The 24,674-nt window shown below is 46.5% G+C and overlaps 1 protein-coding gene across 1 annotated transcript in view; it reads left to right on the top strand.

Moving 5' to 3' along the window:
• The window catches only part of RANGAP1 (Ran GTPase activating protein 1), an 83,857-nt gene extending 61,554 nt beyond the window's left edge, over positions 1 to 22,303 (top strand). The window contains exons 15-17 of the mRNA XM_040407522.1: positions 3,065 to 3,186; positions 3,325 to 4,792; positions 22,193 to 22,303. Of these exons, the coding sequence (XP_040263456.1) occupies positions 3,065 to 3,186; positions 3,325 to 3,394 (192 nt within the window). The 3' untranslated portion in view covers positions 3,395 to 4,792; positions 22,193 to 22,303. The remainder of the gene's footprint in view (positions 1 to 3,064; positions 3,187 to 3,324; positions 4,793 to 22,192) is intronic.
• The last annotated feature ends 2,371 nt before the right edge of the window (positions 22,304 to 24,674 follow it).

Raw genomic sequence — 24,674 nt, 5'->3', positions numbered from 1 at the left:
CTGTCCTCCCAGAGGGGTTGCCTGCAACACTTGTGTCCTAGACACCACCCATCTCCATGGGCCCCCTCATTGCCAGTCGGTCATGACATTGTTCTCATCAATACCTAAATCCCTGGTTGCATTTGCATGGGGTATTCTTTTTGTGGACTTCTATTTCCAGCGTTCTGGACCCGACTGGTGGGCGGTGGCGCACTCCACATCTCTCCTTCTACAGGTGAATTCTTCCCATTGGTGGGTGTGCTACCTGTATCTACATTCCCTCTCAAGACATGACTAATGTCTCTGGTCACGTCAGCCCTCTGGTGATCTTCCTTTCCAACAGCCATTCCGGGGGTAGACTACGAGACTCCCCCGCGCCACACACAGCGGGGGTGCTGTCACGTCTTGTCACGCTGATAGATGTTCCATTCATGGAACGGAACACCCTTCTATTCTTCTTCCTCCTCGAACAGAACGGACCGGCCTCCCCCTTCTGTATTCCCGGACTGCTGAAGGTGTTTGAGGCGGCCTGTCTGTGTTGGAGTCGCCCGGGTGGACTTGAGGGCCTCGAGACTCACTCAGAAGCTTCCACCTTTCTCTCCCGAGCAGGAGATCCGGAAGCTTGCGGCATGGTCGCCCTGATATCCCCTTGGCAGGGGTTTTCCCTCTTTTACGTTTTCCCCCCTTCCCCCTCCTACCCATTCAGGATGGAGGGTATTCCGACTATCCAAGTCGCCCCGGGGATTGGCCGTCGAACGTTGTAGGTGGACCTCTTGCTCCTTCTGGGAGACGTCCTTAGTCTGCCACTCAGAGATGACCTTCTTTCAGTCCGGTCGTCCTTCAGTTTTTAAGGTCTCTTCGTTTGCCGGCGTGGCTATTAAAACCGCCATTCTGCCACGAAGAGGTTTTTCGGCGGATGTCATCAGCATGCCTACCTCGTTCGGACTCTCTTACGGGACCCGGAGGTCCTTCCAGGTTTTCTGTGAAAGCTGAAAATTTCTGCCACTTCGTTTTTTTCTCTCTCCACGGTCCTGTTCCTCTCTACAATCAGGGTTGGACCTTGGTCTGGCCCTTAGCTCTTTCAAGGGTCCGGTTTCGGCGCTTCTATCCTTTCCAGCGCCCTCTGGCCCCCTGGGGCTTGTAAGGTCTTTTCTTCAGGGAGGGGCACATACGGTTCTTCCGTATTGTCGTCCTTACCACCTTGGGATCTGAATTTGGTCCCCTTTGCGCTCCAGGCTCCCCCTTGGAGCCCTTGCAGGAGATTTCTCTCCGACTCCTGTCCTGGAAAGTAGTTTTTCTGGTCGCTATCACTTCCATCAGGTGGGTGTCTGAGTTGGCGGCGCTCTTTTGCAGAGAACTCTTCCTGGTTATTCATAGGGACAAGGTGGTACCCCGTCCTGTCCCTTCTTTCCTTCTTTTTTTCCGAAGGTGGTTTCTGACTTCCATATTAATGAGGAAATTGCCTTCCCTCACTGTGTCCTTCTCCTTCACACCCTACGGGAGAGGAGTTACACCATTTGGATGTTGTCAGAGCTCTGAAGATCTATTTAACAGCCTCCGGTCCCTTCCGCCGTACGGGCCCCTTTTTGTCATTCTGAAGGTTCCTTGAAGGGATTGGCGGCCTCCATGGTTCCGGTCGCCGCTAGATCCAGTCTGCAATTGCTGAAGTATACCACGCCCAAAGCAGAGTTCCGCCCTTAGGTATCACGGCTCACTCCACAGAGCGGTGGGCGCTTCTTGGGCTCGGAGGAATCGCACTTCGGCTGCACAGTCGTGTAAGGCGGCTACTGGTCCTCCTTACACACATTCACGAACATTTACCAGGTGCATACTTTTGCATCGACGGACGCGGCCTTAGGCCACATGGTCTTGCAGTCGGCAATTTTTTAGATGACTGCAGGGACGCGTGCTTCCATGGGTCTGTGGTTTTCCCCTCCCTGTGGACTGCTTTTGAACGTCCCACGGTTCCTGTGTCCCCCAATGAATATGAGCGAGAAAAGGAGATTTTGTTTAACTTACTAGTAAAATCTCTTTCTCGCTCTTCATTGGGGGACACAGCACCCACCCAGTATTGTTGTCCGGCCACAGTTGTAGCTGTTGCTGGTTAGAACCCCGTGGGGTCCTTTTGGCATGATTGGTTTTCCATGTTTTTTCTTGGTTGGCTTGCTTCTCCTACTGCTTGTACACAAACTGAAGCTCTCTCTCCAGGCTGGAGGGGATATAGCTGCCAGGGGAGGAGCTAACGGCTTTTACTAGTGTCAACGCCTCCTAGAGGACATGGCTATACCCGCGGTTCCTGTGTCCTCCAATGAAGAGCGAGAAAGAGATTTTACTGGCAAGTTATACAAAATCTCCTTTTTGTTAATGTTTTTAATTTTCTATGTCCATATCTATATTTAAACAAGACATAAAATCCTGCAGTTTTCACAATGGCCATTCAGCTTAATAGGCACCACTTCACTTCTTAGTCTGTACAGATTATTCTAATCCTGCCTATGATGATATCACCTCACCTTTATAGATAAGACAGGATCCTCCATTCACAATAGGTGATTGTCAGAGCTTATCTATCCTTTCCTTGTACAATGACCTCTGCATAGGTCATAGAGCATGCACAGAAAACTCTCCTATAGAAGTCAGTCAGGTCCCCTCCTGACCACTATGTCTATGGACCATATGGATGCCATAAAACAATTTTCTTAATGCTGTGTAATGACTGTTAAGAACAACTCGGGCAAGATGGCCGCCCCCATAATCATGTTCAGGAAACGGAATAATATTGTAACTTGAGGGACCACTGTATTATCAGTCTCTGGGGTACATAATTCAGTTTCCTTGTAGCACAATCAGAACAATTTTATAGAAATAATTATCTTGCAAGGGAACAGTGCTAACAACTGTGCTGCAGATTACACAGATTGATTGGCCTCTTTCATCAGAATGAAATGGGCACGATTATAAGCAGCACAGACGGTTACACAGGGAGACGTGCTGCCCAATAATCAGTAGACTGCAATTGTTCATCCCATATGTGCTTTGTAGCAGTTTTGTGTAATGAGTGTTTTTCATTTGTGGTGTCTTTTAGAGTGAAGAGAAGATAAAAGCGATCCCCCACCTGTATGGGCCATTACTGTCTTTAAATCATATCGTGCAGCAGGATTATTTTCAGAAGTCTGTCATTCCTATACTGTTGGCTTTTATTTCCAAGTAAGTATGAAAGAGTAAATACAGAATTATCTAATATGTAGATGCCTTGTTTACACGTCATCTTCTGAAGTTATGTCTGAATTTGTTAATTTTGTATTTAACTAAAATCTTTTTAAATATAGCTTTTTCTTTTTGTAGGCCAAATCGTGCACTCGAAACACAGCCTCAAGCCCGGCACATTCTCATGCAGACTCTTCATAACTTGTAACCCTTTCAGCAGGATTGGACTATGATGGCTTAGGTCCCAAATGTAGGACCATAAAAAAAAAGGAGGGAAATAATCACACAAACTTTGCCAAGAGACTTCAGACCATGCAGAGGGTCAAATGCCTTTAGCCCTTATCCAGAGCTCCTTTCCAGTCTCTGTTTACACGTGATTGGGTTTTTGCCCTACCTCTTGATACCTAATGACCCAGTTAACTTGGTCTGAATCTCAGGAAACAAAAAGTCTAAAACTGGACACTTATTAAATGTCTTTATTGCAGCATACAACAAAAATATTGTATGGTGTTTTTGCTCCTTTTACGATGATTGCTATGAAATTCCTATCAAAATATTTAATGCTGTTTGGTTATAAATGGTCTTCATTTGGAATTTGATCCATAACTAAAGGTCTTAAAGGCAATCTGTCAGCCTCTCCATACCAAACTAGAATAAGCAATATTTAGTGTAAATGGCACGGAGTCCGATTATTATGCATTGGACTGCCAGTTTGCAGGAGCGCAGAACATAAAAATGCAAATTAATATGATTTTATCATTTCCACTATACATCACCTACTTTAGTCTGTGGTGTTTCCCTTTCAAGATGCAAATAATGAGTCTGTTCAATAGCTGGTATATCTTAAAAATGTAGATAAGCTACTTCAGCACAGGTGTATCCGAGCAATGGGAAAAATTGAAAAGGTATTGGATAGCAAGTTTATAATTGAAGTGTATATAAAATGAATACCTTTTAAATTTAGACGAAGGCAATGCCCTTGATCTAGACGGATGTGTGGAAATCTATTTGTATATACTTTGTGTTTTTTATTCATGTCACAATGTCTCCTTATTCTTGTAGAGGTAAAAAATTTTAACGTTTACCTGCTTTTGAAAATAAGAGGTTTTACAATGGCATTATAATATATTTTTTGGGAGTCTGTTACTGAGTGAGAGGTGGATTGCTGTTATTTTTTTATTTTTATTTTTTTTATTTAAGCCACATCATGAAGTTTCATACTAACACAAAATGTAATGTAGACTGCATGTTCTGCAAAACTAAAAACATTCAAATAAAATTACATTGGCGAAAAGCTCTAAAACTCAAGGGAAAATGCAAATAAAGGCATTCTTTTGGTTAGCTCCTGCCCAGTTCTGTGATTATCCTGGCCAACACTGAAGGTGTTCTTTTTCGTGAAAAAGCAAAAGAAAGATCAACCAGCACACAACTCTTATTTGGGTGAAGGCTTGTGTCCCTGCCAGAGATCCTTCAACTTGAAATGCATCAGAGGTGTAGCTGCTGTATGATGAGCGCTCCAAGATTAAAAAGGATCTTCTGCTTCCTAGCACATGCCTTTCCTTTTCAGCAATTGACATGATACCTCAACCTCTGACAGAGGCTACAGGTTAATAATGATAGAGAACTCAAGCAAAATGCGGTGCAAAAGGAATAATTTTTCATTGAAGATGCGGCAATTTTAAACGTGCCTTTTCGTCCATATACATAGGCCCTTATCAGACTGTAATATACAGACAAAAAAATAGGTTACAACTTCTATCCAAATACGTAGATTACATGGTCAGTGGTTTCACGCTTAAACTTAATACAAAGTTACAAGATTGTTTCTGGTGTATTTCCTACCGTAATTCTGTGATCTAGGTCATATAAACATCTCTGTGATCCGAAAGTTAAGGCAAAAAAAGAAAATACATATCTCCATAGTATGCACATAAAAATCAAGTCAAATGTACATTAAATCTGTATCTATAGTATCACAAAAGGGAATAAAGGGCAAAAAATTAGCAAAGTTATATATACCTTATTTTTCGCCCTATAGGACGCACCGGCCCATAAGACGCACCTAGGTTTTTGGGGAGGAAAATAAGAAAAAAAACCAAAGGTGTGCTTTTGGTGGGTTTGGAACTAATGGTGGTCTGTGGATGACGGACACTGTTACGGGGGGGGGGGGGAGGAGACCTGTGGCTGGCACTGTTACAGGGGGGGGGGGGTTTGTGGATGGCACTGTTACAGGGGGGGGAAATCTGTGGATGGCAGTGTTATATATGTGCCATCCACAGACACCCGACACCCCCCCCCCCCCCCCCCCCCCCCAGCCCATAACAGTGCCATCCACAGACCCCCACCCCTTAACTGGGCCATCCACAGATTCCGTGTGCCCCCCCGCCGCCGCCCCAGTATACAAATATAAAATGTATTATTGAATTAAAAGTTATTAAACATGCCCCCCTCACTCACTCACTAATAGTACCGTATATCCTAATTGCTTCTGTATAATGCCAGCCGGCGCGTCCCTCACTGACGTCACTTGCCTGCGCCGCCTGCTTCATTCATAAAGGAGGCGGTGCAGGCACGTGACATCAGGGAGTTACGCTGCCGCCCGCCCGGCCTGCCTGCCGGCGTTATACAGAAGCAATTAGGATATACGGTACTATTAGGAGTGAGGGGGGCATGTTTAATAACTTTTAATTCAATAATACATTTTATATTAGAATACCGGAGAGGTGGGGCGGGGCTATAGTACAGTGACCCCACCGCTATTGCCGGCCCCCAGCTCCTCCCCCGGGCCCCGATCCGTGCATCGCATCCAGCGATGTAAAACTGCCAGCATTCGCCCCATAAGACAGCATTCTCCTTTTTGGGGAGGAAAAAGTGCGTCTTATGGGGCGAAAAATACGATGTGTGTGTGTGTGTATATGTATGTATGTATGTATGTATGTATATATATGTGTGTGTGTATATATATATATATATATATATTATATTACACTTTTCTATAAAGGACATCATCAATCAAGATAAAATCTAGATGGTATACAGAAAATAATACCTGGAATCACATCCACATTAATTACATTATTTGATACAACTTGGTATACATGCATATACATAAAGCCATTCAAGATGTGGAATATATCCTATAGTCTCCTGGAGCCATTGAGTGATAAAGAAATGATTAGAGTATGTGGCTAATGCTATCATATAAGATGTAAACAGATATGTCCACCTGTATATTTGGCTATACATATGACTATGACAGGATCCCTCTCTGACAGATTTTCCTGGAGACGCTTTTAGATACTGCCTGGGCGTTGCTGGTAATGCGCAGAAAATCTGCTGCTATTCAGGAATCAGCAGCTGCTACTGGGTGGCTGCCGGTCAGTTTCAAATGCGCGCGTACCGGAAGTCTTCCGGACGCCGTGCAGGAACGCTCTTCCGCGCTCCAAGCCTCTCTTTGGAACTTGAGGTAAAGATGCACGCTTCGTTCCCGGCAGCATCGCATTCCGTAAGTGGCATAATTAGCATACCTAACATTCATATGGACAGAACATTATATAATATTTAGTATCTGGAGGAGGACGATATACAGCCTCAGAATAAGTTGTGGCAAACACCATTAGATAAGTGGGGTAAACACCATTAGATCCCTAAGACAAATAATCTAAAAGGCAAGAAATCAAAATTATATGCTAAGGAAGATTGTTAGTGATTTAGACAATGATAATTGGTAATTATACCAGGGTCAATAATAAATCATATATGGTGGTACTACTATTTTAATGATTGGAATACTAATACCCACCCCATAGGCTGGATTGTCTATGTACGTACCAATATATGAAAGGATACTATGTCTATTAGCTGACATACTATGGAATCTGTGGATAAAAAGAGAAGATATTCTCATTGAAATGTATTCCTGTAGAAAACCATATGGACAGTCAACATTATATGACAATAGTATATAATGTATCCATGTTTGACAAATTCCTATAGGGATCCAGATATGTATCTTTAGTCAAATGACTGAATGATCTTCATGTAAAACCCAGAATTTCATATTCCATATTGAGGCCTTTTGGTTCTAGGGTATCCAATGTGTGGATCCAAAAAGCTTCCCTTTTTCTCAGTAGTTTTACCCTGTCTCCACCCCTCCTATGCGGTAACACCTGCTCTATGACTTGGTATTTCAACTGACAAAGATTGTGCCCTGCGGATGCAAAGTGAGCTGGTACTGGGAGTAGTAAGTTGCCCCGTCTAATGTTGGACTTGTGTTGACACACTCTGTCACTGGATTTTTTGAGTGGTTTTCCCCCACATAAATTTTTCCACATGGACACTTGAGTATGTATATCACATAAGAGGAATCGCACGTGAAGAAGCCACGTACTGGGAAACGTTTACCAGAGAGATGCACAAAATGAGAACCCTTGAGCACATTAGAGACAATGTATACACGGAAATGTTCCCTGTTTTTGTTTCTGTAGAAAGGTTTGTCTGGATCTACCTTCAGATGGGCCTAGGTCTGCTTTGATCAATATGTCCCTCAGATTTTTGGAACGACGAGTGCACGCTAGAATTGGATTTTTGAATTCTGCTACATTGGGATATGATTGTCTTAAGATTGACCAGTGGCTCTTAATGCTATTGGTTATTTTCCTTATACTCGGGTGGAAGGTTTGCACAAACGGTATCCCTAGGTTTATCAATTCTGGGTCTTTCCGCATTTTGTTAAAGGTTTTTCGGATACCCTCTTTCTAGGAATCTGTCTTTAATTTCGCTGGATCTTTTTTGGTGCAGATGGTTCATTTTGACTATACGGTGTACACGTTCCAGTTGGGAATATGGGAGTGATTTTTTTTTTTTGTATTAGGAGAATGGAAACTTGAATAATGCAACAGATTGTTTCTATCTGTTGGCTTTCTATACAGATCAGTGATGATTGTGTCATCATCTTGTTTTATGACCATTGTATCGAGGAAATTGATTTTTGACATGATAGTGTATGGTAAATTGTAATTCCGGGTACACTGAGTTCAAACGTATGGAATCGCAACAGGGAATCCAATGGGGCCCCCCCATATGCAAAAGATGTCGTCTATATAACGTTTCCATAGTAAGACATTCTCAAAATCCGCATGTGGGTAAACAAAGGAATCTTCAAATTCTGCCATGTAGCTATTTGCATAGGGGGGCACCACATTGGACCCCATTGCGGTACCCTGGATCTGTAGGAAAAAGTTGTCCTGAAACAGAAAAACTAGATTTTTGTAACTTACCAGTAAAATCTCTTTCTCGCTCTTCATTGGGGGACACAGAAACCGTGGGTATAGCTATGTCCTCTAGGAGGCGTTGACACTAGTAAAAGCGGTTAGCTCCTCCCCTGGCAGCTATACCCCCTCCAGCCTGGAGAGAGAGCTTCAGTTTGTGAGAAGCAAGTAAACCAACGAAACAACGTGGAACACCAAAAATGCTAAGAACCCCACTAGGTTCTAACCAGCAACAGCCACGACTGTGGCCGAACAACAATACTGGGTGGGTGCTGTGTCCCCCAATGAAGAGCTAGAAAGAGATTTTACTGGTAAGTTTTACAAAAATCTCGTTTTCTCGCCCATATTCATTGGGGGACACAGGGAGGGAAAACCACAGACCCATGGAGCAAGCACCCCTTCAGGCAACTAAGAACTGCTGCCTGCAAGACTTTGCGGCCTAAGGCAGCGCCCGCCGATGCATAAGTATGCACCTGGCAAAATTTAGAGTGTGCGTAAGGAGAGCAGTAGCCGCCTTATACCACTGCGCGGCCGAACCTTGAATCCCCCGAGCCCAAGAGCGCCCACTGCTCAGGTGGAGTGAGCCGCGACGCCGAAGGGCGGAACCCTGCCCCAGGTGCAGTATGCTTCAGCAATTGCAGACGTGCCATTGCCACCCTGGAGGCCGCCAATGCTTTGCGAGGACCCTCCGGATGACAAAAAAAGCAGAGTGCACACTCAGGAGAGGTTATACGGCAGCTGCAGCTTCCACGGCCATCGCTGCTACAGAAGTTCTACCTTCCTCCGGTCTCGATTGAACCAGATGGATGTGGATCAGAAGGTGTCTCGGGACGACATTCTGGCGGTCAACGGTTATTCTAAGCTGAGTGTACCTGCACTCGTCAGATCGCAGAAGATAAGCAGCTTAAGGCTTGGCGAATACCAGCTTGGGAGAATACCAGTTGGGAATCCCTAGTTCCGTTGACTTAAAAAGGCTTTCAAGACTGTCAACCTGGCGATGGATTTACTGTCTGATACAGCGCAACAACAGCTGAAGTTGGCGGCCAAAACCATGACCCTGGTGTCAGCGGCCCGCGGGCCTTTGTGGCTTAAGCCTTGGGTCACTGACAATTCCTCTAAATATAATTTATGTAGCCTTCCCTTTGAGCCCAACCGTTTGTTCGACTCAGAGTTGGATACGATTATGGAAGACCTGTCAGATAAAAAGGGGAAGAGTCTTCCCCAACAGTCCTTTTGGGGGCGGGGGCAGACAAAACCATGGTGGTAGGTCTGACCACCAGTCGAGCCCGGAGGGACTGGGGAGCGCAGCAAAGAGGTTCGAGGCGCTCTCGTGAAGGAGCCAAGGATAAAAAAAATCCACCTCCTGACTACGGGCCTCCTCAAGGCTCTTGGATGACTCCTGCCATCCTGCCAGAAGACTTCCCCACTCCCCTGCCTCCTTCCCATTGGAGGTCAACGCTCCCACTTCAAGGACATCTGGATCCGAGAGATTTCGGATCCCTGGGTCCTGAATGTCCTATCAGAGGGGTACTCAATCAATCTTCTTTCTCTGTCTCCGGACAGGTTCATAAGAACCAAACTTCCACAGGCCGCAAGGCAGTCTGTTCTGGAGGCTTACATTCAGGATTACATCCACAAGGGGGCTCTGGAGGAGGTTCCGGCAGGGATTTACTCACCAGTGTTTCTGGTTCCCAAGGCGTCGGGGGCTCTCCGGATGTTTATCGATTTGAGATTCTTCAATCGATACGTAAGGTTCCGTATGGAAACCATCAGGTCAGTGGTTCACGTTCTCAATCCTGGAGATGTGACGGCAACCCTGGACCTCAAGGATGCGTATTTGCACATCCCGATTCATCCTGCTTCCAGGAAATATCTCAGGATCGTGGTCCAGGTGTCACCAGACACCTTCAGTTCGTTGCCTTTCCCTTCAGCATTTCTTCTGCCCCTCACACTTTCACCAAGGTGGTAGTTTCTGTGGTGGCGGCCAAGACTCCCAAGGACTGACCATCATTCCTTATCTGGACAATTGACTTTTAAAAGCCTCTTGCTTTTGTGGTCCTGACCCACCATCTTCATGTAGCGATCTCCTTTCTGTTCCGCCTAAGGTGGATCATCAACTGGCAGAAGTCGAACGTGAGCCCGTCGACTTCAGTAAAATATTTAGGCTTCATAATCGACTCCGTTGGGAGATCTCTCCAGTTGACTCCAGAAAGAAGATCCCGAATACAGAACATGGCAGAATTCCTATCCGTGCCTTGGCGAGTTCCAATTTGGACTCTCATGAAGATGTTGGGGCTCATGTCTGCGTAAGCAGTCCCTTGAGCTTTATGGCACCTCCGGCCGCTGTAGTCGGATGTTCTCTCCAAATGGAATGGCAGCCCCGCCGGGCTGAACTCCCTGTCTTGGCAAAGTTGGCATTCGCTCAGATGGTGGAGCCATCTTTTAGACGGGAAGTCTATGACCCAGCCAACCTGGGTCATATTGACAACAGATGCGTCCCAAGTAGGCTGGGGTGCTCATCTAGACGATTATCCAGTGCACAGATCCTAGTCTCCTCAGGAGCGGCTCCTCTCATCCAATCTCCGCGAGATTCAAGCTATCTGGCTAGCCCTCCTTCACTTCGCCCCTCAGATCCGGGGCAAAGCGGTGAAAGTCCAGTCAGACAATATGACTGCGGTACTTTACATCAACAAGCAGGGAGGCACAAGATCACTTACCCTCTTATCAGAGATCAGTGTGATTCTGGATTGGGCAGAATTGAACCTTTCACACTTATCTGCGATCCACATTCGAGGCTCCCTCAATATGATAGCGGAGCGGTTGAGCCGCGGTCTTCCTACAGTGGAGTGGTCTTTACATCCGGAGATATTCAAGCAGATAGTCCTCAAGTGTGGAATGCCAGAGGTGGATCTTATGGCAACAAGGTTCAACGCCAAGGTGGAGAGGTTTTGCTCCCTTTACAGGGAGGACAACCCCCTGGCGATAGATGTTCTGTCAATATCCTGGAGGTTCAGGCTGGCTTATATCTTCCCTCCCTTTTCCATGATACCGAGGGTATTGATGAAAATTCGTCATGATCAGGCCTCGGTAATAGCCATCATACCGTTTTGGCCCAAGAGATCCTGGTTTACCCAGCTCATTCAGATGAGTCGGGGACATTATTGGAGGCTCCCCCCACGGCAGACCCTGGTGTCATGGGACACTCACCTCTGCCCAGATCTGCACAGGTTCAACCTGACAGCCTGGAGGTTGATCAGTCCCTTCCCAGAATAGAAGGGCTTTCAGAGTCTGTCCTGAGAACGCAGTCTCATTCAAGAGCAGACTCTACTAGGAGAGCCTACTCAGAGATTATGAGGATATTCTCTTCTTGGTGTCCCTCAAAGGAGGTGGCATCTTCAGATCCGCTCCTCCCCATCATCCTTCAGTTTCTGCAAGATGGCCGTGACAAAGGCCTTGCTCCATCTACCTTGAGGGTTCAAGTTTCAGCCATTTCAGCTTGTTTCAACAAGTCTTTTTTGCAGGACCCTCTCATCAAACGGTTCCTTAAAGGAGCTGAAAGATTAAAGCCTACAGTACTAAAACCCATTCCTCAATGGGATTTATCAGTAGTTCTCAAGGGGTTAGCATCTCCCCCTTTTGAGCCTTTGGAGGAGGTAGATTTCAAGTTTGTCACATGGAAACTTGTTTTTCTCCTTGCTGTGACTTCGGCCAAGAGGGTCTCTGAGCTTCAAGCTCTATCAGCGCACGAGCCCTATACAATTTTGTTGCAATACCGGGTCCTTTTAAGATTTCTCCCGTACTTTAGGCCTAAGGTTCCTTCTTTCCAGAATATCAACCAGGTGGTATCCCTCCCGGTTCTTTCTAGACCTTCTACCTCCTCCGAGGAACCTGCTATACATCCTTTGGATGTCTCGAGATGCCTCTGGATCTATGTGGATAGATCAAGGAGTTCAGGAAAGATGAAAATCTTCTAATCCTGTTTGCCGGTAAGTTTAAAGGCCGTAAGGCGTCTAAACCATCCATCAGTCAATGGATTAAGGAGGCTAATGGGGAATACTTTGTTTCCCAATCTCTAGACCCTCCGGCGTTTGTAAAAGCCCATTCTACGAGGGCTGTAGCTACTTCTTTTGCCGAGAGGAGTCTTCTTCCGCTCGACATGATTTGTAAATCTGCCTCCTGGAGCTCTGAATCAACAGTCATCTCCCATTATAGACTAGATGCCAGATTAGCTGAGTACTCGGCCTTTGGGCAGACTATTCTTAGTTCTGCCAGGCATGATGGCCCTCCCTAGGGGTTCTTCTTGCTATCTCCCCATCTGTGCTGCTGGTAGGACGTAAGGGAATCGTTAATAGTCCTAACAGCAGCACACATTTCCCACCCTAGTAAGACTAGTTTTTTCTTGCTATAACACAATGGGCTGGAGGTGGTTCCCTCCTTTTATAGGGGAGGTTTAAGTGTTTAATTTATTACTTGGGCTCATTAAAAATTCCGCCGGTCCTATTAGTCCATGGGGGGTGGTTAACCCCATCTGTGCTGCTGTTAGGACTAAGGGAAAACAAATTATCGTTAGAAATTAACGATTCTCTGCAAGAGAGCGCCCCAACCCGGAAACCCGTCTGATGGGCTTGATAGCCACAAGAAAAAAACTACCGTCCAGGACAGGAGTCGGAGTGACATCTCCCGCAAGAGTTCAAGGGGAGAATTCCGGAGCGCTGAAAGGACTAAGTTCAGATCCCAAGACGGAAAAAGAGGACGGTACAGAGGAACCGTATGTGCCATTCCCTAAAGGAAGGTATTATGGGCGAGGTGAGTCAGAGGACGCTGGAAAAGGATACAAGCGCCGAACCTGGCCCATCAAGGAACCGAGGGTTAAACCAAAAACCCAGAACCGTAGGATCCACTCCTGCTAAAGGGAAGCGCTCCACAGAAACGGTAAGTGGTCCACTGAGCCGAAGAGGCTTGTGGGGAGACTGAGAAGCTGGCTGATAAACAACTGAGAAAAAAACGCCTGAATGAGGCATGTCCAACCGCAAGCCAAGGAATCAATACATTGGATAGGTAGAAGTAGAGACGATAAGGAGTTCCGTCAGCGACCGTGTATTGACAGTGTAGTAACACTGCACGACAGAAATTTCGACCAGACCAAGATGAGAAACAAAACCCCTGCCTCGAGGAGAATAGAAGGAGAGTTCCGTTACAGGAATGAAAAACTCCATCAACAGTCGTGACAGCACCCCCGCTCAGCCTTGCGTGGCGAGTCTCGTAGTCTAGCCACGGAATGTGCAGTGAAAAGGCATGACTACATCGGACTGACATGGCAGTCACTAGTAGAGTCTTTAGAGAGGTAGTTATGGATACGGGTAGTACACCCAGGACCAATAGAAGGGGGGATATGGAAAACGTCACAGCCCAAAAGTTGGTCCGGAACAAGACTGGAAGAAAAAAACAGAACCAATACCCTGCATCAACGTAGATGAGGGGAAGTAGTAACGTAGGGGCTACCAAGGTTTGCGGAGTGGCCGTGAACCCTGAGCCAGAGAAGGAAAAAACAGAAGGAAAAAAGTGGCAGGGCGAAGCCCATTCCCCATCTGAGACTGGCACTACACAGAAGAAGCCACCGGATGATAGTTACAGTGCCATACTCCGCTTTAGGAGGAGGCCATGCAGCGTACGCCACCGAATTTAGCGTTAGAAGAATCCGTCACCTGACGAAGGAGCCGTGCAGGGGGAGCCAGAGTACGTAAAGGCTACTCCAGGACCCCCGTACCGTAGGAGCCGCAGCGCGCCCCGCCAGCACAAACTGAGGGGCAGACTAGAGGAATCCGGTAGAAGCCATGGTCTCATACTGCGCCAGGGACGGAGAGCTAACCTTAAACACTCCACCTGGGAAGGGCGTTGAACAGGAACAACCGCCAAGCCAGCGTCAGGGTAGAACCACTACCTGAGGGATTGCCCCACTGCAGTGACTGCGAACACTAGTACCAGCGTAAAATCTGCACCAGCAGAGAACATGCTGCAAAGCTAAACCAGAGTGCCAGCACAACCACTTCCCACATCAGAAATGGTGGATAGGGAATATAGTCAGTGTAACACTCGACTTGCTGGAACGTAAGCACAATATTACGTGCCATGGTGTATGCACTACATATTGTTGAGACACATTGGAACAGTGGCGGACCATGGAGATAGGGGACGCTAGGACCCATGAGTGACGCTGGGCAACCCCCTGAGGAGAGAGGTTGTCATTTATGCTCCAAACCTGCACCGAAGGAAAAGGACACAACGTGGAAACAGCCACAGTATCCAATGGCGGCACCGAAATACCATTAGAAGAAGAATACAGGGCACCAACGTGTATCGATACTCGGTACGCACCACTTGTAGAAGAAGCAAAGGCATCTATAGCCGTGGCGTAGTTTTAGTGCAGCTTTCAAGATGTGTACTCATTCCCCACGGTATTGGATCACTTGTGGAAGGGGCAATGTTGCGACTATCCCACCAATGAAAGGGGGCAATGCTTACGGCAAGCACTGCACTCAGTGATAGGCCTCATGCACACGACAGTATTTTTTCACGGTCCGCAAAACGGGGTTCCGTTGGTCCGTGATCCGTGACAGTTTTTTCATCCGTGGGTCTTCCTTGATTTTTGGAGGATCCACGGACATGAAAAAAAAAGTTTTGGTGTCCGCCTGGCCGTGCGGAGCCAAACAGATCTGTCCTGATTTACAATACAAGTCAATGTGGACGGATCCGTTTGACGTTGACACAATATGGTGCAATTGCAAACGGATCCGTCCCCCATTGACTTTCAATGTAAAGTCAGGAGTTAATATACCATAGGATCAGAGTTTTCTCCAATCCGATGGTATATTTTAACTTGAAGCGTCCCCATCACCATGGGAACGCCTCTATGTTAGAATATACCATCGGATTTGAGTTACATCGTGAAAACTCATATCCGACAGTATATTCTAACACCGAGGCGTTCCCATGGTGATGGGGACACTTCAAGTTAGAATATACTACGAACTGTACATGACTGCCCCCTGCTGCCTGGCAGCACCCGATCTCTTACAGGGGGCTGTGATCAGCACAATTAACCCCTCAGGTGCCGCACCTGAAGGGCTTAATTGTGCGTATCATAGCCCCCTGTAAGAGATCAGGGGCTGCCAGGCAGCAGGGGGCAGACCCCCCTCCCTCCCCAGTTTGAATATCATTAGTGGCCAGTGTGCGCCCCCTCGGCCCCCCCTCTATTGTATTAATATCATTGGTGGCCAGTGTGCGGCCTCCCCTCTCCCCCGATCATTGGTGGCAGCGGAGAGTTCCGATCAGAGTCCCAGTTTAATCGGGGCTCCGATCGTTAACCATGGCAACCAGCAGGAAGCTATTGCAGTCCTGGTTGCCATGGTTACTTAGCAATATTAGAAGCATCATACTTACCTGCTGCGCTGTCTGTGACCGGCCGGGAGCTCCTACTACTGGTAAGTGACAGGTCTTCTGTGCGGCGCATTGCTTAATGATCTGTCACTTACCAGTAGGAGGAGCTTCCGGCCAGTCACAGACAATGCAGCAGGTTGCCATGGTTACCGATCGGAGCCCCAGCGATTAAACTGGGACTCTGATCGGAACTCTCCGCTGCCACCAATGATCGGGGGGGGGGGGCCCCGCACACTGGCCACCAATGATATTAATACAATAGAGGGGGGGGGGGCGCACACTGGCTACCAATGATAATACAATAACGGGAGGGGGGGGCGCACTGGCCACCAATGATATTAATACAATAGAGGGAGGGGGGGGCGCACTGGCCACCAATGAAATTAAAACTCAGGAGGGAGGGGGGGTCTGCCCCCTGCTGCCTGGCAGCCCCTGATCTCTTACAGGGGGCTATGATACACACAATTAACCCCTTCAGGTGCGGCACCTGAGGGGTTAATTGTGCAGATCACAGCCCCCTGTAAGAGATCGGGTGTTGCCAGGCAGCAGGGGGTAGTCATGTATACAGTTTGTAGTATATTCTAACTAGAAGCGTCCCCATCACTATGGGAACGCCTCTGTGTTAGAATATACTGTCGGATTTGAGTTTTCACAAAGTGAAAACTCAGCTCTGAAAAAGCTTTTATGCAGACGGATCTTCGGATCTGTCTGTATGAAAGTAGCCTACAGATCACGGACACGGATGCCAATCTTGTGTGCATCCGTGTTTTTTCACTGACCCATTGACTTGAATGGGTCCGTGAACCGTTGTCCGTCAAAAAAAAAGGACAGGTCATATTTTTTTGACGGACAGGATACACGGATCATGGAGGCGGATGACAAACGGTGCATTTTCCGAGTTTTCAACGGACCCATTGAAAGTCAATGGGTCCGCAGAAAATCACGGAAAACGGAACAACGGCCACGGGTGCACACAATGGTCGTGTGCATGAGGCCATAGTGTAATACTCCACCATGAAGGATGACAATGCAGCAATGCATCTAGCAGGAACTGAATCCAAGTAGAGAGAATACGCCTCTTACGGAAAAGGCAAGGCATAAGGAGAGTCCAGTATCAATACCCCACCTACGTAAGGGGGTAAAACATACAGTAGCCACTGAACCAGGGATAATGCCATAGTGCCACCTATGGAAGAAGGCTAACGACCTACAGTAAGTGCTGTCCCCTGTGGGAATCCAGTTCCGCCAGCTACTAAAAGGAGGAAAGCCTACTGCCGGCACTGAAACAGTTCTAGTGTTAGACCCCAATAGAGGGAGGTAATATCCAAGGGAGTACTGCATCCAGTAGTAGTGCAAATACTCCGCCTAAGGAAGGGGGTAATGCATACGACAAGTACTGCTGTCTACCTCTGACGCCATCTTGGAAGATTGCACCTGAATCACGGCAGGGACTGAAACACTGATCCCCCCTTTCAGACCGAACCTCTCCAGGGGGGGAGGGTGCGTCTGAGCGTGACCCTAGGGAGGAAGGGTGGGGGTGTGGAGGTGACCGAGGAGGAATATATGCTGCTCTGGGTTGCTCTGTACAGTCTCCCCTCCGAAACTTGCCCATGGCAGACGCAGGCTCGTCGGTGGGAGTTATTAACCAAACTACCCAGGGGTGGAAAGGGAACTTCAACAGGTTCACTCACCGGATTGCGCAGGCGGTGCTTTATTAACCAAACGACCCCTGAGGGAGATTGGGAAGTACGGGGATCCACCATTGGAGTGCGCAGGCAGCGCTTATCAACCAAACGACCCGGAGGTGAGTGGGAAGGTCTAGAGGTCCACCATTGGATTTGCGCAGGTGGTGCTAATCCACCAAACGACCCCGGAGAGTGCTTGGGAGGGTCCGGATGTCCACCATGGGATTGCGCAAGCATCACTCTATCAACCAAAACGACCCAGAAGACTGGGAAGGTCTGGATGTCCACCTGGATTGCGCACTCAGCGTTTTATCAACCAAACGACCCAAGAGGGTGATTGGGACGATCCAGATGTACACAGTCGGATTGCGCAGGTGATGCTTATCAACCAAACGACCCCGGAGCATGATTGGGAAGGTCCGGATGCACACAATTGGATTGCGCAGACAGCGCTTGGCAACCAAACGGCCCCAGAGGGTGAAAGGAAATATCCAGATGTACCAGTGGATTGCGCAGAAAGCGCTTTATCAACCAAACTGACCCCGGAGGGTGAATGGAAAACTGAAGGGTCCTCCTCTGACTGTGATAGGCCCCGGGCCCAGTCTGATACCGACGGGGGGTTCCTGCAGTGATGAGGACTGAGGGGGGAGGACCCGAATGGACTTTATTTATTAAATTTTTTAAAACTGAGATGCCCACGATTGCTCAGGTGGTAATTGGTAGTGATGAGCGGGAGGTGCCATATTCGATTTTGCGATATTTCGCAAATATTCGCATGAATATTCGTGTTATATTCGTCGAAATCGAATATTCGCAATTATTCCAATTATCGCGAAATTATTTTTTCGCATATTGCGAAAATTTATCTTGATAGTATAAGGCAACGTTCCTATGCTAATGACTATGGCTAGGCTAATATGTGTATTTTACGAAATTTCGTAATATTGCTCTAACTTCGTCTCTTAGAATATTACGAATATTCTAAAAGACGAAGTTAGAGCAATATTAAGAACATTTGCAAAAGTCGAAATTGCGATGCGAGTAATATAACACGAAATAGTCGCATGAAGATTTAAACTTAGCACTGCTATATTCCATATTCTAGCCTAATATGGAATATAGCTGTGCTAAGTTAGCACTGCTATATTCCATATTACAAAGAAAAAAATAAGGGGTTGGGTCAGCACAACCTGCCTGTAGGTGCAGATCGCTATGGCGAAATACATATACAAATGGAAAATGCAAATGTGATCGCACACTACATCCAGCACTCTGCCCTCCATGCTGGATGAGACATTGGTTTATATTTTGGCCAAAGCATAGTAAGCCACTCACCGCGTCAAGGCTGTCTCATGAGTGGTCCCTAACTCTTGTTCCTACCTGTTCATGGGCCATGACAGCCACATAAAATCCAGGGAATGCAGGTCAGCATGCAAGCCAAGCACACTTTGCTTGTAACCCCGTCCGGTGCCATTACAGCTTTCATCGGATCCAGGGATGCAAGTACCAACATGCATGCTGAACCCACCATATACTTCTCCTGGAGCCAAATGGCTAATGGTAGGTTCTATACAAGCAGACTCAGTTTTATACTGACTTTAAAACCAGCCTCAAGGACAGATTAACTGGTCAGGTGTGCAATGACTCCAAGGAGATCGCCACGCCTCCAATATATACTACAAAGAAAAAAATAAGGGGTTGGGTCAGCACAACCTGCCTGTAGGTGCAGATCGCTATGGCGAAATACATATACAAACGGAAAATGCAAAGATTTCAACTTAGCACTGCTATACTCCATATTCTAGCCTAATATGGAATATAGCTGTGCTAAGTTAGCACTGCTATATTCCATATTAGGCTAGAATATGGAATATAGCTGTGCTAAGTTTAAATCTTCATGCGACTATTTCGTGTTATATTACTCGCATCGCAATTTCGACTTTTGCAAATGTTCTTAATATTGCTCTAACTTCGTCTTTTAGAATATTCGTAATATTCTAAAAGACGAAGTTAGAGCAATATTACGAAATTTCGTAAAATACACATAGATTGTATTTAAGCTAATATACTGCTATAGTAATAATTTTTAATAGTGTACATATTTTACAAAACTTAAGTTCAGAAGAGGCAAAAAAAATTACAGGAAAAAAAAGGGATTATAGCACTATATTAGCTAAATTACAATCTATATGTGTATTTTACGAAATTTCGTAATATTGCTCTAACTTCGTCTTTTAGAATATTCGTAATATTCTAAGAGACGAAGTTAGAGCAATATTACGAAATTTCTAAAAGACGAAAGTAGAGCAATATTAAGAACATTTGAAAAAGTCAAAATTGCGATGCGACTAATATAACACGAAATATTCGCATGAAGATTTCAACTTAGCACTGCTATACTCCATATTCTAGCCTAATATGGAATATAGCAGTGCTAACTTAGCACAGCTATATTCCATATTAGGCTAGAATATGGAGTATAGCAGTGCTAAGTTGAAATCTTCATGCGAATATTTCGTGTTATATTACTCGCATCGCAATTGCGACTATTGCGAAATTTCGTAAAATACACATATAGATTAGATTGTAATTTAGCTAATATGGAATATAGCAGTAAGTTGAAAACGCCACTGACTGGAGCAGCCAGGAAGCCAGGAATCCAAAGGACAGGTAAGAACAACTTTAGGGAAGTGGGAAAGAAAAAAATATAATAAAAAAAAAAAGAAAAAAAACGAATATTCGATTTCGCGAATATATAGAACGATATTCTAAATATTCGCGAAATCTCGAAATTGCGATATTCGAGAAAAAAATTCGCAATTCGAATATTCGCGCTCAACACTAGTAATTGGCCAAGAGGCAGAGGAGTGAAACCCTCAGCATTAAAGCCCCGCAGATAGAAACCCATGAAATCCTGTGCCAGCCTCAAGAGATGGCTGTCCAGGAGGGTTAACTGCCTGAACCGAGGGCGGGGCTCTGTGAGCTACTAGGGGAGGGGAAGGCAAGGCGGGAAGAATTCGCGCCAGACTGCCCCCCCTCCCTGGGTGAAGTGCGGGCTAGTAGGCCGCAAGCCGGGGCCTAAAGTACCAACAATGCTAAGAACCCCAGGGACAGCACTGCATGCCGCGGCCGGTCGAAGGGCAGCGCGTTTACCAGACACGGCGTATCACTGTAAGTGAGGTCGCGCCGGACCGCAGAGAAATGCGCCCGCTGTGCACGCATGCTGAGGAGGCCGCAAGCCGGGGCTGGATTGCGCAGGCAGAATGTCGCACTGGCCGGAGTGATCAGGCGGGGCCAGATTTCTGCAGTGCCCGGACCCGATCATGGTGTTAGTCTCCTAGAGCGGCGCACTCTTAGGCGCTCGCTTTCAGGGGATGATTAGCGCTGGGGAGCGGAGACAAAGGGAGATCAGAGGTCCAACCCTGCGTTATTCGGAGGCACTCTGCATCTACTCTACACCCGACCAAAGCGGTGCGCACGGTCGCCCGCTGTGATTTAATGTCATTAACCCCCTATGTGCCCGATTACCAACGGCGAAGAAGGGGGAGGGTAGGCTGTGGAGCTCCCTAAGTGGACCCCAAGGTCACCTTCTCCAGCAGGGTCACCTCCTCAGCAGGCGTCTGGTATGGCGGGAGGGTCTTCTCTTTGCCGGACCTAGGTGACCCCTTGGCTGGCGGGATGCAGGGGAGCGAGGCTGCCCTGGTCCACCTTGTCTTCTGTGGGGGAGGCAGCAGTGTGGATGACCGGCACTGGCGCAACTCGACCCCGGGACACAGGGTGGCGAGGCGTCCACTGTTTTCCCATCTGAAAAAGAAAGGAAAAAATCTTCAGGAGATCCCTGCAGAGCAGGGAGGTCTTGCCTCCTATTGACACTAGAAAAAACTGAAGCTCTCTCTCCAGGCTGGAGGGGGTATAGCTGCCAGGGGAGGAGCTAACAGCTTTTACTAGTGTCAACGCCTCCTAGAGGACATAGCTATACCCACGGTTTCTGTGTCCCCCAATGAATATGGGCGAGAAAAAGTTATTCATCAGGACCAATTGTAATGAGTCCATGTAGAACTCTATTAAGTTTGTGTCTATTGTATTTGTGTCAAGTAACTTTCTGACGGCTGTCAGACCCTTTTCAATGGTCCTAGGGGATAATGTTGGTAGGCCTTCTAAGAGCTTGAGAAATGCTGAGGTGTCCAATAGTAAGGACTTGGTCTTTTTAATCATTGGGGTCAACACCTTTTCTAAATTGATGGACAATGGAGATAGAATTGAATCTGTTGAGGCGACTGTCGGTCGCCCCGGCGGATTATACAGATTTTTGTGTACCTTAGGTAGTGCATATATGACAGGTGTGATGTGATTTGTTTTGGTTAGGAAGGTAACCGCAGTGTCATCTATCACTTTTTGGTGTTAGTAATGTTTTAGTACCTCATCAATCTTTTCAGAAATTTGTCTAGTAGGATCTCTTTGTAGTTTTATGTACACTGTTTCATCACTAAGCTGACGTTCTATTTCTTTCATATATTTATCCCTGTCCATCACTACTAGGGCGCCACCTTTTGTCGGCCGGTTTAAAAATTAGTTCCTTCCATTTGGAAAGGGTCAGAAGGGCTAAGGCTACAGGTTAAACAGGAAAGAACCCATTGAGTCACCTTCCCCTTTTATGTTATTACTTGGGTCATTAGACTCTGGTCGGACTGGGATTTTCAGCTGTACTACAAAAATGACTTTGATAAAATAAGACCATACAACAAGAGGTAGAGCGTAGACTTACTGAAGTGAAGGATATGGTGTACACCGCTGATATTACCTGTACTCTACAACCAGGTCTTACAAGAAAAAGCAGAGGATATGGAAAATCAAAAGCGAATAAATAGTCAAGCAAAGTTACTAATGAAAGTGCAGCAGAATTCTGGCAACCTGCCCTGGGCTAGGGTTCTCCAGGATTTTCATATTGATGTCCTTTCATCAGGATAGGTCATCAATATCTGTTCTGAAGTCGGACCCCCTCTATCAGCTTTTTGTGAAGGCCACGGCACTCTGCAAGCGCTTATGTCTCTTCCTAAGCCCATGTGATATCCCGTTCATCGGTCACATGGCCCAGGCGCATCTTATACCGATTCAAGTGAATGCGGCTGAGCTGCAAGACCAAGCACAGCTGCTATCCAATGGACGACACTAAGCTTGGTAAGTAGTGAGGAGGCCGTGGTGCTCACTAGAACTCCGATGAGCACTGCAGCTTCCTCAAACAGCTGATCGGTGGAATTGCCAATAGTCGACTCTCTAAAGGTACACCAGACTTACCATGCACCATTAGCCACTGTGACAAACCTGTCACAGTTTAAGGGTACTTTCACACTTGCGGCAGGACGGATCCGACATGCTGTTCACCATGTCGGATCCGTCCTGCGGCTATTTCGCCCTGCCCCCGGGCCGCCGCTCCGTCTTCATTGACTATAATGGGGGCGGAGCTCCGGCGCAGCACGGCGGTGCACGGCTTAAGGCCGCCGGACTAAAATTACTGCATGTCAGGTTTTTTAGTCCGGCGGCTTTCGCCGTGCACCTCCGTGCTGCGCCGGAGCTCCGCCCCCGTCCCCATTATAGTCAATGGGGACGGAGCGGCGGCCCGGGGGCACGGCAAAATAGCCGCAGGACGGATCCGACATGGTGAACAGCATGTCGGATCCGTCCTGCCGCAAGTGTGAAACTAGCCTTAGACTGTCTAGTCTAAGTTTGCAATGTCTAAAAATTTGACTGTGTTAGTACATCTGCCCCAATGCTTGTATACTAGACCTTCCAGAAAGAGATGAATGAAAACAATTGATTCAAAATATTCTTTCCATTAACCCCTTAAGGACCCTGGGATTTTCATTTTTCACTCCCCGCCTTACCATAGTCCTAACTTTTTTTTATTTTTCCATTCACATAGCCTTATGAGGGCTTATTTTTTGCAGGACAAGTTGTACTTTCTAATGGCACCATTTACGGTTGCATACCATATAGGAGGGAGCACGAAAAAAATTCCAAATGGGGTAGAATTGGGAAAAAACGCAATTCTGATAAAAGGTTTTTATTTATTTATTTTTTACACTGTACACTATGCGGTAAAATTGACCGGTTATCTTCATTCTCCAGGTCAGTACGATTCCAACGATACCACACTTGTATAATTTTTCTTGCGTTTTAATACTGATAAAAAAAATTAAAACCTTTGAGGAAATTTTTTTTTCTTTTCTCATTCTGACCCCTATAACTTTTCTCTAGCTATGTGTACGCGGATGTGTGAGGGCTCATTTTTTGCGGGACGATCTGTTCTTTTCAGTGATACCAATTTGAAGTGTGTGTGACTTTTTGATCACTTTTTATAAAAAAATTATTGGGTAGTTGAAGTGACAAAAAATGGCAAGTTGGCTGTTTTATTTTTTTCCCGCTACGCCATTTGCCGTATGCCATTAATATTGTTATATTTTAATAGTATGGGCATTTTCGCACGTGGCGATGCCCATTAGGTTTATTTTTTTTATTGGTTAAGTATTTTTATTTTAAGGAAAGGGGGGGTGATTTGTATTTTTTAGTTTAGTGGGGGGTTTTTTGTTTTTTTTTATATTTGTAAAAAACTTTTTTTACTTTACTTTTTTTTAAGTCACCTTGGGTGACAATAACTGGCAATCATCTGATTGCCCATAGTATTCAGTGATGACTAAATAGCCATTATTGAAGACTTCATTTGCACTATATAAATACAACGCTGCCACCTAGTGGCCTGTATTGATATATACATCTAATTGACTCTGAAGTCTGCTTGAGGCTTCGGTCAATTAGCGCAAAGGTAACAGATTCCCTGATCTCAGCCGGAGAAAGCTGTTACCGGACGCGCGCGACTTCCGGTATCCGGTCTGCGCAGATGCCGTGGTCACATTTGACCATGGCATCTGAAGGGTAAGATGTATGTGATCTCCCTTATGGCCGATCTCATACATGTGCCGCGGATCTCTGCTATTTAAAATAGCAGAAACCCCGCGGCTAAGGCGCCTGCTGCACGTGTGAGCAGGCGCCATGTTTAGGGATCGGACCTATGACGTACAGCTACGTCATGGGTCCTTAA

The sequence above is a fragment of the Bufo bufo genome, chromosome 9 (assembly GCF_905171765.1).
Source record: "Bufo bufo chromosome 9, aBufBuf1.1, whole genome shotgun sequence".
NCBI classification, from domain to species: domain Eukaryota; kingdom Metazoa; phylum Chordata; class Amphibia; order Anura; family Bufonidae; genus Bufo; species Bufo bufo.
Note: the sequence above shows the minus strand (reverse complement) of the source record. Positions and strands in the feature narration are given on the sequence as shown.